This window comes from Rousettus aegyptiacus, unplaced genomic scaffold, assembly GCF_014176215.1.
Source record: "Rousettus aegyptiacus isolate mRouAeg1 unplaced genomic scaffold, mRouAeg1.p scaffold_m13_p_8, whole genome shotgun sequence".
NCBI lineage: Eukaryota > Metazoa > Chordata > Mammalia > Chiroptera > Pteropodidae > Rousettus > Rousettus aegyptiacus.
In genome coordinates this window covers 28,656,128-28,669,160 of record NW_023416311.1, presented here as the reverse complement: position 1 = coordinate 28,669,160, position 13,033 = coordinate 28,656,128, and the positions used below count along the sequence as shown (strand labels likewise).

General features: G+C 45.6%; 1 protein-coding gene across 1 annotated transcript in view; it reads left to right on the top strand.

Moving 5' to 3' along the window:
* The window catches only part of COL26A1 (collagen type XXVI alpha 1 chain), a 187,356-nt gene that overhangs the window by 31,883 nt on the left and 142,440 nt on the right, over positions 1-13,033 (top strand). Inside the window, exon 2 of the mRNA XM_016146508.2 lies at positions 10,266-10,388. Coding sequence (XP_016001994.1) covers positions 10,266-10,388 — 123 coding nt within the window. The remainder of the gene's footprint in view (positions 1-10,265; positions 10,389-13,033) is intronic.

Below are 13,033 nucleotides of genomic sequence, written 5' to 3'. Positions count from 1 at the left end.
AAGCCAGAGTAGTCCGACCCTCACTGACTCAGATACAGGCGATGAAATTGTCCACGAAGACGATCTAGTGGGGGAAAAAAAAAATGCAAATACCATATGGGTAAAGAGCATAGTCTCCTCTTGTTTTAGAAGAGATTGAGCTAATTCAGGATTGTGATTATATATCCATTATGAAGTACAATCATTTATAGTTTAATAGTAACCCCTACTATCTACTTAGAGTTTTGCAGTTTATAGATTATGTTCTTGTAGTTGTCATTGATCTCAAGACTTCTGGAAGCCCTTGGAAGGTGGGCTCCCATTTTGCAGATGAGAAAACTAAGGCTCTAAAATTGAGACTTGTTTAAAGCCATGTAGCTGGTGAGTGGTACTAGTAGGACATAAACTAGGCCTCCTGGTCTCACATTCTCATGCCTTGATTCTATTGTTTGACAAAAGGTTGTTTTGATTGGGATGCTTTCAGATGCGAATCACAAAAACCCTACTGATGTGGGCTTAAACGACAAAGTCATTTAATATTTCGCATATTAAGAAATGGGTGGGTCAGGGTTGGCTAATTTGACAGCATCAAATGCTCAAGGACCTTGCTTTTGGCTCTGCCTCCCCCAGGCTATCTTCCCTTATGGTTCTAAGATGGCTGCCACAGCTCCAGGCATCACATCCTCACTCAACTTGCAATCCCCTTACCCCCATAGGGAATAATGTTTTCCAGAAGCCTCTCATCTGACTTTCTCTTACTTGTCATTGACCAGAACTGAGTGGACATGCCCAAACCTCAACCAATGAGATTATGATTTTGCCCATCCTTCTTGAACTTACTGATGTCCAGAGTCAGAAGAAAATTACGAATCTATTAGAAAGGAAGGAGGAGAAGGTGATGACTATTGGGAACCCATGTATCATGCATAAGAAGTCAGTTATGTGCCTGCCTCTCTCACCGGTAGTCTGTTCTAAAGTATCCACGATGCCTGCTGCAGGGGGTCCTAGACTGCCTGTTTTGTACCATGTGACTTCTCTCATAGCTGACTGGATCAGGGATTAGCGTGCGACCTAAAGCAACTAGGCTTGCTTGGGCCTAGTGTGGGTGGAGAAGCTGGGCCCATCAGAGTCTCTGTGTCTCAGGAAATAAAACTAGGAGAGAATGAGGTCATTCAAAGTGTGGTCTATAAGGAAATAAGAAGCTCCCACCAGCATGTTAATCAATTTTGTCACTAAGTACACATTTTTCCTTTTTTGGGGAAGTTATTTAGCCTCTCTGGCTTTTTCTGTAACACTGGCATGGTGATAGTTCTTACTTGGAGGTATTTATAAGGATTATGGGAGGGAGATGTTAGAGGCTTGCCGCAGTGCCTGGCATATCAGTAAGTGCTCAGTGAACATTAGTCGCTCTTATTTCTGTTTTAGTTTCTGACTTCCATCAGGCGGACAGGGTCACTTTCCTTCCTCAGCATCACCGAGAAGCCTATTATATGTGCATATCTGTGGGCCTGTCCCCACAGAATCAGAGTCAGCAGTGGTTTTGAGAAGGACCATTTGGGAAGGACCACTGAGGATACAACTGCTGGGTCCTGTCCTGATCTTGGATACTCAGAAAGCTCTGCTTTCTCAGCGCATAGTCTCCCTGAATGTGCGTGGGAACACTGATCCCATGAAGGCATTTGGCGTTATCTGCTCACAGCTTGTCTACGCTGGCACGCCTACTAATGAGAGGAGATGTGGATCACTATTGAAATGTTCAAAACCACTGGCCTGTTTGGCCAAATCGTGTATTCCCTTAGCTGCCCTCATGCAAAAGGGAAATTCAATTCTAAAGTGGCTGATGTTCCACACGAGGTTCTTTTTAGCCTTTTCTCAGGTGGGGGAGGCCTCAGGAAGTCCCTGTCTGGAAGGTGCTAGAGAATGAGTGCAGAGGATAATGAAGTGGGAGGAAACCAAGAGGCAAGGCTGCCTGCAGCCGCTGTGCTCCCTGGGGGCGCGTTGGCTCCCCATCTCCCACAGACTCGAATCCACACACCCCTGGAGTCCATGTTATCACTCCTGTTTTCGCAGAAAGATTGGGTCAGCTGCTGTGGGCTTTCAGATCAGCATACTTTCCCTCTAAAAGTGAGCGACCTTAAATTTACTTTACTTCCTCCCCAGTTCTGCCTCAAAACAGACGGTTCCAGTAAAAACTATTTTGAGAAAATGCAGGCAAATCTATCTACTTATGCAAACACACCAACTGGTTTTCGTGCCCTAAAAACTGAGCAGGACTTAGTGTAACATACAGTCAGTTATCCTTACATAAACAAAACCGTTAACTCTGGATAGTGGTTTAGGCAGATGAGAGGGAGAGAAGCATCAGCCATAGAGATACTTTGTTAGGAGAGATTGTGTGGCAGTCCAAAGGTTGGCCCAGTTCGGACCCAGTTTGCCCAAATAGGGGCAGATGATGGATACCATGTAGGGGGACAGCAGCCATGAGCACCTTTGTGGACTGTGTCTTTTTATTTTAACTGGGCTCAGCTTCCAGCCTCTGCCCACCTTCCCCCACCTGCCCACCACTAGAGAGTCCTCCTAGAACCCCATCCTCCCTTTAGTTAAAACCCAGCCTCCCTTTAGTTAAAAAAACTTCCATGTATTCACCTCCTCTTTTCCAATAAGGTGTGTCTCCAAGCTCTTCACAGCTTGATCCTGTATCTTCACTGTCTACTCACTGAGTGGCTGTGCTGCCTCTGCTCCCAGGACGGGGCACCCATTACAACCATGGCGGGTAGCTTGCTGCACCTGTAGCTGGCTCTCCTGGAAGGAGGCACCTCCTTAGCCTTTAGGTTCTGACCTGATTCTGGATCCTCTGGGGCCAAGTAGGCAGGTCTCATTTGGTTGCCCTGCAGGTATCTAGGGCGGAGAGCTGGACTTCCAGAGCTGCCCTCTCTTACCATGGCCCTCAGCTTATTTCTGCTCAGTGTAGCCACCAGTCCTCACCTGCTAAAGACGGTCGATATGATTCCGAGGGCACGGGGCCTTCCCCTCCAATTCTACAAATCTTGAGCTTCTGACCTGTCCTTTTCCCATGGACACTCACTGCTCTGCAGGTCAGCTTCCTCCTCTTCCCACGGAGCCCTGTCATCTGCTCATAGGACAGCAGCCACAGCCCTCTCCCCACAGTGCACTGGATGTCAATTTGTCTTTTTTCCAGATGTGACTCACAGCAGATATCAGGTTGACTCTCTAGAAAACAGACACTGAGATGGGCTCCAATACAGATGATGTGCATTTGGAATAGCTTTTAGGAGTGATGCCTGTGGAAAGGAGGGGGCAGAAGCAAGGGGGTGCAGAAGGAGCAGTTAAGTTGTGATGCAGGCCCATGACAGCTACTGATGACCTCCCAGGAAGCTCTCCAGCTAGAATGGCCCTTCAGAGTTGTCCTGACAACCAGGCACTGCATGAGGACTGCCCTGGGAAGAACCAAGCCTTGGGTGAGGCAGCTCTGGGTATTTGAGGCCACATTGAGAGGGGTGGCTGCTGTTAGATGCCTGCTAATAGCACTTCTGGAAGCTGAGGCTAAAGCTTTCATTGAAGGGGATCTGGGTGGCACAGCGCAGTGTCCTCCACACGTGGCTGGCTGGTGGGGAGGGAGGGGAGCAGGGCTATTCTTGATGTTATTCTGTTAAGACAGCCTGAGATTGCCTTTGTGTTTTGGAGGCTACAGCACACACCACTGACTCACACTGAACTTATTGTTGGCGAGAACCTCTTCACTCCATCTGGGGCTTGTCCACTGGGTTTTGGGGCTTCGGTGCCGGACTTCACTTTCGCCTGGTCATGTTTCATGTTGTTAGATTTGGCTCCTTGCTCTGGGCTGGAGAGATCTAGTTTGGATCTCGACTCTCTCCCAAGACCCAGGGCCCTCCCTGTGTCTGCCAGCTCCTGGTCTTCCGCAGTTTCCGTCAGCAAGGCTGTCTCTATCAAGGTCTGCTGCACGGCCCTGTCCTGGTGGCATAGCCCCACATGGAGATCCAGACACTTCTTGAGTGGACTTCAAGTCAATCTTGTAGTGTAGCAAAGTGGCCAAGGGCTGGGCTTGAATCTTGGTTGCCTGTTGACTTCTTGGGTGCCCTTGGATGTGTTATTTATACTTGTCCTGTGCCTCAGTTTCCTTATCTATAAAAGTGGAATAATAACAGTCCTTACTGCCCAGGGTCATGTGAGGATGAGTGGAGGTCTGACTTAGGTAGCTGCAGTGAGGAGGAGGCAGGGAGCAGGACCAGCTCCGAGCCCACCCCATGAGCCTTGCTGTGGCCTGAACTGCCCTCAACGGTGTCTCAGTGGGAAACCTCAGTTTCCCACATGGGGTGGGGGTAGTTCCTCATGCTTGCTGTTTGGCATGTGAGATGGTCTCCTGAGAGACTTGGCTGATAAGGGCTTGCCAGGGGCTATTGTATTTGCCAGGACATATCGTATTTGCTCTTTGACACTTGCTGTCCTCACTGGTAAGGTGGATGTGGCACATGACTGGTGTTTGGAATTAGAAGTCTGAGCTTCATGACCCAAACAGATCACTTACTGTGACCTTGAGGCTCCTCTATAGTCTCAGGGTCCTTCTCCATAAAATTCCTACCTGAAACTGTTGAGAAGATTAAATGAGGTCACATACGTGTGTTAGTTTACTGGGGATGCCATAATAAAGCTCCATAGAGGGGGTGGCTTAAATAGCAGAAATCAATTTCCTCATAGTTCTGGAGGCTGAAAGTCTAAGATCAAGGTGTAGTCAGGTTTGGTTTCTCCAGGCCTCTCTTCTTGGTTTGCAGATGGCCTCCTGCCCCCTGTGTCTTCACATCGTTTGTAGGTATTTGTATCCAAATTTCTTATTTTTACGACACCTGTCGTATTGAATTAGAACCCACCCTAATAACCTCATTTTAACTTAATTATCTCTTTGAGACCCTATCTCCAAATACAGTCACATTCTAAAGAACTTGGAATTAGAGCTTCAACTGTGGGGGTATACAATCCAACCCTTAACAGTATGTGAAAGTGTTTTGCCAACCATAATACAGGTGTTGGGGTGCTGGGCCTGACTGTCTGCAGGAGAGAGTCTCTGTGTGGTCAGACTTGCTCTCTTTCCCTGGTAGGGGCTGGGAGCTGGGTCCTCTGCCTGCATTTCTCTGGGGACCAGCCAAGGCTCATGGGCTCTGCTTCATGGGTGTGGCCTCAGTCATCTAGATTGCCCATCCGTTTGGCCATCGCCTTCAGGCTGCAAGCCTCAGTTTTCATAATGCTTCTTGAGCTCAGCTGGGAGACAGATCTCTTGAAATTGACCTCTCTAGGGGTCAGGCAGGATGGCCAGGTAATTAGAATGAAGGCCAGGTGGAAAGGTGCCTGAAACTGGACCGGACACCCCTAGCCTTGTGATGGGTGATAGCCATGGGAGCAGAATCTGCTGGGACCCTGGGCCTGGCACAGCAGAACCCAAGAAACAGTTTTTAGTGAGTGGGCGTGGATGGGAGAAGGTCCTTCTGGGACTTTGGGGTCAGATCAGCCTGCTGTCCTCAGGAACCTGTTGGAAATCTTCTGGTAAGGTAAGGACCAGGACAGTGTCTGCGGAGCATGAGGTGGGAGTGCTTTACTGGCCAGGGGGTCAGGGAGGGCTTCTAGGAGGGGTTGGAGCCTGAATGGAGAATGGTGGGGTAAGAGTTGGCTGAATGAAAGAAGGCGGGATGGCATGTCAGGAAGGACAATATGAAAGTGTAAATGACAAGATGGAGTACGGTGGCAGGTGGACCCTGGGAGGTGGGTGGTAGCTATGGGATATGGGATGCTAAGAAAGGAGTTTCAAGAGAGGTGACAGGGCCAGATTTGTGTTTGAAGGAGTGCCCTCTGGTGGCAAATAGAGGAGACTGTAGGGAGGTGAGTAGTGGCTGAGGATGTTGGTGAAAGATGAGTGAGCATGCCTGACATCAGGACGTTGGGAGGAGGGAGAGGAGGGAAGGTACAGGAGGTTGACTTTCCTGGCATGGAGGCTAATTTGCCATGGGGAGTGAGGGAGAAGAAGGTGGAATCTGGGGTGAATTGTCCCTGGGAGTTCTGGGTAAGGAGGCCTGGAGCTTAGTGGCTATGGTCACCAAGACGGAGCAAGTGGATGGTGATAGGCTCAGTACTGGACAGACTGAAATGCTGTGTCTTGAGGTGTCCGATGAGCTATGATGACGTGTGACCACTGTCCAGCAAGTGGGCACACATGTTGGTGTTCGAGAGGGAGCACCGAGGTGACTCCAATGGGGATGGAACAGAGTGTGGGACAGGGAGATGGGGACAGAATGGGGTGGTTTTCGTGGTGGGGAAGGGCACCGTCAAAGACCTGGGGCTTGGTTTAGGTTCAGAGCTCAGGACCCTGAGGATGGAGAGTAAGCATAAGATCAGAGGTCCCAAAGCACAAATAGGAAAACTGGGGTTCAGGACCGATTTGGGGGAGGGGCGAACCAAGGCTATGGGGAGGAGGGGCTGCTGCAATGGCCTCTCCCTGAGTGGCAGGCAGCATCAGAGACAATTTGGTTAGTTATGTTCAGAGGTGGGCATGGCCCAGGGGTGTCCGGAAGGCCCCTCCATTCCATCGTGACATAATTTGCTGAAGCCACTTAGCGCTTGTTTTCTCAAAGGACTCTAAATTAAGGATTTCACTGCTGGGCCAAGCCATAGAGCCAAACACTTAGTGAGAGCTGCCGTGGAAGCAGTCCGTGAGCCTGGCGGAGTGGGGCCATGTCAGCTGGCCTCCCCATCAGGGAGTGGGCCTCTTCTCATAAGAAAGGAGAGGAGCAGATCCGGCCCCAAGGCTGAGAGTGAGCTTTCCATCCTGGGCCCTGCATGACAGCACAGCTGGAAATGGGGAGGGGAGAAAACGAGGAGACATCGCTGAGATGATGCCCAAAGATAACTCCAGGCCCCTCGCATCCTGAAGAAGGCTACTGACGGCATCCTTACTTCCCAGGCAGTCGAGGACTAGCTCTGCCACTCCCATATTTTGTGCTCCTGGGCCATTCCTTCCAGGGGGGTTGTGAAAGGATGGACATCTCCTGCCAAGCTAAGTTATCCGTAGCCCATACAACCCTGTTCACCTACCACTCTGCACCCACAATGAACAAGGGTGGGGGATGGAGGTAGACTGTGGCATGATGTCACCTGCCAAACAAAAGATGTAGACATAACACTCAGGACTCGGGGGTCCTAAGAGGTAGCAGATTTCCCAGAACCTCGGGTGCCTGCAGATGAACAGGGTTTTGAATTCCATCTGAAAAGCCCCGAAGCCCTCTTTCCATGTCTCTGCCTGCCTTCTTCGTTGTTTTTGGCCAGATTTTGATTTGGGAAGCCATTTACAGCCCATTAAAAGCTCGAATGTCTGGATATGATGAATCGAGGCATTTGAAAATGTTTTTCAATTGACTGCTCATTTCCCTATAGAAAGCCCTGACCCACTGTGATTCAGAGGTGGCTGGACAGTCTGTCTGTTCTGGACCACCAGGAACAGATCTTGGGGTGGAACTTTGTCCCTGGATTGGACAGTAGTTCATCCTGAAGAGAATCACACTGCGATGACACTGATGCTCGTTGGCAGAAATGAAGAAAGAGCTCATGGTGCTGACAACTTGAACAAGTTTCAAACTCGGTTTCCCTGAGTAATTGGCAGAGGCAGGAGTCTCAATTTGTAGGTGGGACCCTGCTGGTCCCTTGGAAAGAAAGCTGGATTCCCTTCCCAGCTCAACAGCCTGAACATTATGGAGTTTCCATAGTCAGCTAATCAATAATGATATCTTGGGTTATGTAGTGACACACAGTTTACACGCCACTAACCTGGATGTGCTCATTTAGTCCTCACAATATCCTTCAGAGGTAGAAATTTTCATTTAACTGAGGCTCGGAGAGGAGACATAACTTTGCTCAAGTCACACAGTAGGTTGGTGGCAGAACCAGATTTTGAACTAGGTCTCCTGGTGCCTTTGGGGAGAGGGATTGACTTTTGATTACCTTTTCATTTTCTTCTATGGTGTTTTTGACTATGCTGATATTGGTAATATATATTTTTCTAGAAAACTGTGAAGATTTTGAAACATTTTGATGTAAGATCATACATATTTACTTTGTTTTACTTTTTCCTTTCAGAGTAAGTCAGTTTTGTGTCCTCTTTCTATCCTTGCTAGTATTTATCCTCAAATTCAACTATATATATATTTGTACCTTTTCATACTACACCTAAAGTTACACAGCTTCTATATTCTTTCCTTAAACAAGACAAAAATCTTAGCAGTTTTAGTTCTTTCAGTCCCCCATACAACTTTCCCTCTTTGCCATCTTCCATCTTGCAGTCATCTTGGATTTTAGATCTAGGCTATTATTAAGTCTTATTGCTTCTTTGTTTATTACTGCTTCTCACAGTTAATACATTCTAACTATGTTCTCTATCTTATTTTGCTGGAATACGTCCCCTAGTAATTCTTTCAGAAAAGGCGACTGGTAAACTCTCTAATTTATTATGCATCTGACACTGTCTTTATCTTGCCTTTGCCTTTAAAGAAAAGTTTGCCTGGGTATAGAATTCTGGGTTCTAAATATTTCCTCTACGAACTTTGAAGTAATTGTGTCACTATATTCTTGATTTTGATGTTGCCAATAAGAAATCTAATTTCGATTGATTGTAGGTAATCTGTTTTTCTTTTTTCTCTACAGCATTTAGTAGTTTCTCTTCATTAATCCTGAGTGTTCTGAAATAATACCACAATCTGTCTGTCTTTTTTTGTTCACCTGACTCAGCATTCAGTGGGCCCGTTCAAATTAAGAACGCATGTCTTTCTTCAGCTCTCAGAAATTTTCTTTATTATTTCTTCAGCTACATACTCCCTTTGGCTCTCTCTGATCTTCATTTCCAGAGTTACTAATAGATATAAATTGGAACGTAAGTCTGCCTTCTAGGTCCTTTACCCTTTCTCCTACATTTTCCATCTATTTTTTCCTTTGTAGTGCATCCTTGGAAAGTTCATGGCTCAAACTTCCAATTTTTCAGCTTACTCTTTAGATGCATCTATTCCACTTTTCAGACCATTTATTGAGATTTTTATTTTCATAGCCATACATTTCATTTCCAAGGTACCAAATTTTTTCACTTTGTATATATATATTTTTTTAATGAGTGAAAAATTTTTGTATCTTTGAGTGCATAAATGATGCTTTAAAAATTATCTCCATCTATTTGCTTTATTAATTTTCTTTTCTGAGATGTGATTTAACCTCTGTTGAGTTGGCACCTTTCTTGCAAGATGTTGGCCTTTTTCCTCAAATAATTTGAAATTCCTGGTATTTGGGATTTTCCATTAGCTTGTCTCTATTTCTTCGTTTATTGCTGTTTTGCCTCTTGGAAGGTCAGTGGCATAAGTGAAGGGTACAGAGTGTGCAAAAATTAAGTTGTTTGACCTTAAGAGGGTCCCAGTTTCTCCTGGAGGCCATCAGCTTTTTAGGAGGCACTCTGACCACATCTGCCTCAAAACAGGTGAGTCCCATTTCTGATTCTTGACACCAGCAGGAGATCTGGGTATCCTACCTGTCTGGCTCCTTCTACTGTGGTCCTCTGACGGTCACCTCAGACTCACCCATCAGAGTCCCTCAGTGGCTTCCCATTGACTTCATGATAAGACCACATCTAGCCTGGCGGGTACCATGCCTCTTTCTCTCTCCCGACTTCTCCCCTTCCTCCAAAGTTTGGGCCCTGTCTAATTACACACAGGTCCCTGTGAGACAGACGCATGCCCTGGACTATCTTACTTCCATGTCTCTGATCTCTCCTCTGCTAACGCCACCCCCTCTCACTGCCCCTACACTTTTGGCCAGCTGATTCTTATCTTTCTGTACTCAGGTGGTTGGCTTTCTTAGGACCTGAGCTCTATTCCCTGCTCTATCCTCATGGCTTCCTTGCTCATGATGTGGTTGCACATATGGCTCCGTGTTCCCATGGGTTGTAATCATCTCCTAGTCTGTCTTCCCCACCAAAGCAGGACTTCCTGGCAAGCAGGGGTACAGTTTTTTTCATCGAATCCACATGGAGTGTTTGATGACCTTAATAATGTTCGGCGGCTAAGGTGGGTGGGTTCTCTCTCTTGCCCTTAGAACTGGCAGAGAGTTTTCAGTGGGCCCCTTACCCAAGAGGACGAGCCCCCTCGGGCTTGTGGGTGAAGCCTTTAGACCTGCAGTCAGCACCTCAGGGACAAGCAGTGCTAATGTGACTGTTGTTCTCCCCACAGGCACTGGTGCCATCACACGGTGACACGGACTGTGTCCTGCCAGGTGCAGAACGGCTCGGAGACAGTGGTCCAGCGCGTGTACCAGAGCTGCCGGTGGCCCGGGCCCTGCGCCAACCTTGTGAGGTAAAGGCTGCAGGGCTGGCCCGCTCTGCCCTTCCTTTCTATTCCCTTGGATGAATCCAACCCTAGCACAACTGCCAGGGGAGGCAGGTTGATGCTCAGAAACAAGTGTCGAGCATGCATTTATGGAGCACCTTCTGTATACAGGGTACGGGGGGACATGTGTGTGCAAAGATGAAAGGGACTTGCTCCCCGCTCTGACAGAAACTCACAGTCCAATGGTCAAAAAGTAGGGTGAGGAGATGGAGGAGGTGGGAAGGGGGCAGGCAAGGCTGAAGAGGAAACCAGTGTGCCTTGGGACTCCAGACCAGAATGTGGACCTATGATGCCCTTGGAAGTCCAGCCTGCCTCCAGCCCTGCCCCTCACCAGCACTCCTGGGGTTGCAGCTTTCAGTGGCCCTCGGCATTCACAGGGAGAGATTTCTTTTCCTTTTTCATTAAAAATTAAAAAAAAATTTTTTTCAATTACAGTTGACACAGTGATTAGACATTTATATAACTTACAGATAATCACCTTGATAAGTCTAGTACCCATCTGACACCATAGTTACTATAATAGTATTGACTACATTCCCCAATCCTGTACTTTACATCCTCGTGACTGTTTTTATAACTGGCAATCTGTACCTGTCACCTTTTTCACACCCCCCCCCAATGCCCTCCTACCTGGCAACCATCAGTTTATTCTCTGTTCTATGAGTTTGTTCTGTTTTACTTGTTCATTTATTTTGTGTTTTAGATTCCACATATAAGTGAAATCATATGGTATTTGTCTTTCTCTGTCTGACTTATTTTACTTAGCATAATGCCCTTTAAGTCCATCCATGTTGTCACAAATAGCAAGGTTTATAGCTGAGTAATATTTCATTGTACATATGTACCACATCTTCTTTATCCATTCATTTATCAGTGGACATTTAAGCTGCTTCCATATCTTGGTTATTGCAAATAATGTTGCAGTGAACATAGGGGTGCATATATCTTTCGAATTGGGATAAATACCCAGAAGTGGGATTGCTGGTCATATGCCAGCTCTATTTTTAAAACTTTGAGGAACCTCCATCCTATTTCGCACTGTGGCTGCATAAATTTACAATCCCACCAATGATGTACAAGGGTTGCCTTTTCTTTTCCTCCACATTCTTGTCAGCACTTGTTATCTCTTGACTTTTTGATAACAGCCATTCTGACAGGTATGAGGTGATATCTCATTGTGGTTTTAATTTGTATTTCTCTGATGATTAGTGATGATTAGTGATGTTGAGCATCTATTCATATGTCTATTGGCCATGTGTACGTACTCTTGGGAGATGTCTATTCAGGTTGTCTGCCAATTTTTAAATCGGATTTTTGTTGTTGTTGTTGTTGTTGTTAAGTTCTATGAGTTTCTTATATATTTTGGATATTAACCCCTTATCGGATGTATCATTGGCAAGTATCTTCTCCCATGCAGTAGGTTGTCTTTTTGTTTCGTTGATGGTTTCCTTCGTTGTGCAAAAACTCTTTAGTTTGATATAGTTCCATTTATTTCTTTTTTCTTTTTTTCCCCTCTTGCCTGAGACATATCCAAAAAAATATATTGCTAAGAGTGATGTCAAAGAATTCACTGCCTATGTTTTCTTCTAAGAGTTTTGCAGTTGTGGGTCATATTTAAGCCTTTAATCCATTTGTTTATTCTTGTATATGGTGTAAGAAGGTGGTCCAGTTTCATTCTTTTGCATGTATTATTAGCCTACTTTCCCCAACGCCATTTATTGAATTGACTATCTTTACCCTATTTTACATTCTTGCCTAATTTTTAATAGATTAAATTACTATATGGGTGTGGATTCATTTCTAGGCTCTCTATTCTGTTCCATTGATCTATGTGTCTGTTTTTATGCCAGTACCATGCTGTTTTGATTACTCTAGCCCTGTAGTGTAGTTTGATATCCAGGAGCATGATAGTTCCGACTTGGTTTTTCTTTCTCAGGAGTGGTTTAGCTCTTTGGGATCTTTTGTGGTTCCATATAATGTTTAGGATTATTTTTCTGGTTTTGTGAAAAATGCCATTGATATTTTGATAGGGATTGTATTGAATCTGTAGATTCCTTTGGGTAGTATGGACTTTTTTTTTTTTTTTTTAGACATCGAATATACTTTATTTTGTGTATTTGACTTTGGAAACCTATATGTTTTACATGAGTGTACAATAACAATTTAAAAAAATTTTCTTTTTATGGTGACATTGGTTAACAAAATCCAATACATTTCAGCTGTACACTTTAATAAGGCTACATATTTACACTGTGTGTTCACCTCCCATAGTTAGAGTTCTTTTGTCGCCACATATTTGACCCTCTTTACTCCATCTACCTCCCCCTTTCCCCGACTGCTACTCCCTGGTAACCACTAGTCTATAGTGGTTGGTAGGTTGTTTGTCCTGTTCATTTGTTGCTTTTAGGTTTACATCCCACATATAAGTGATATCATGTGGTTTTCAACTTTTTCTATCTGGCTTATTTTGCTTAGCATGATTATCTCGAGGTCCATCCATGTTGTTGCAAATGGCAGTATTTCATCTCTTCTTATGGCTAATATTCCATTGTATATATGTAGCACTCAGCTTCTTTAGCCAATCATCTATCGTAGGACACTTTGGTTGCTTC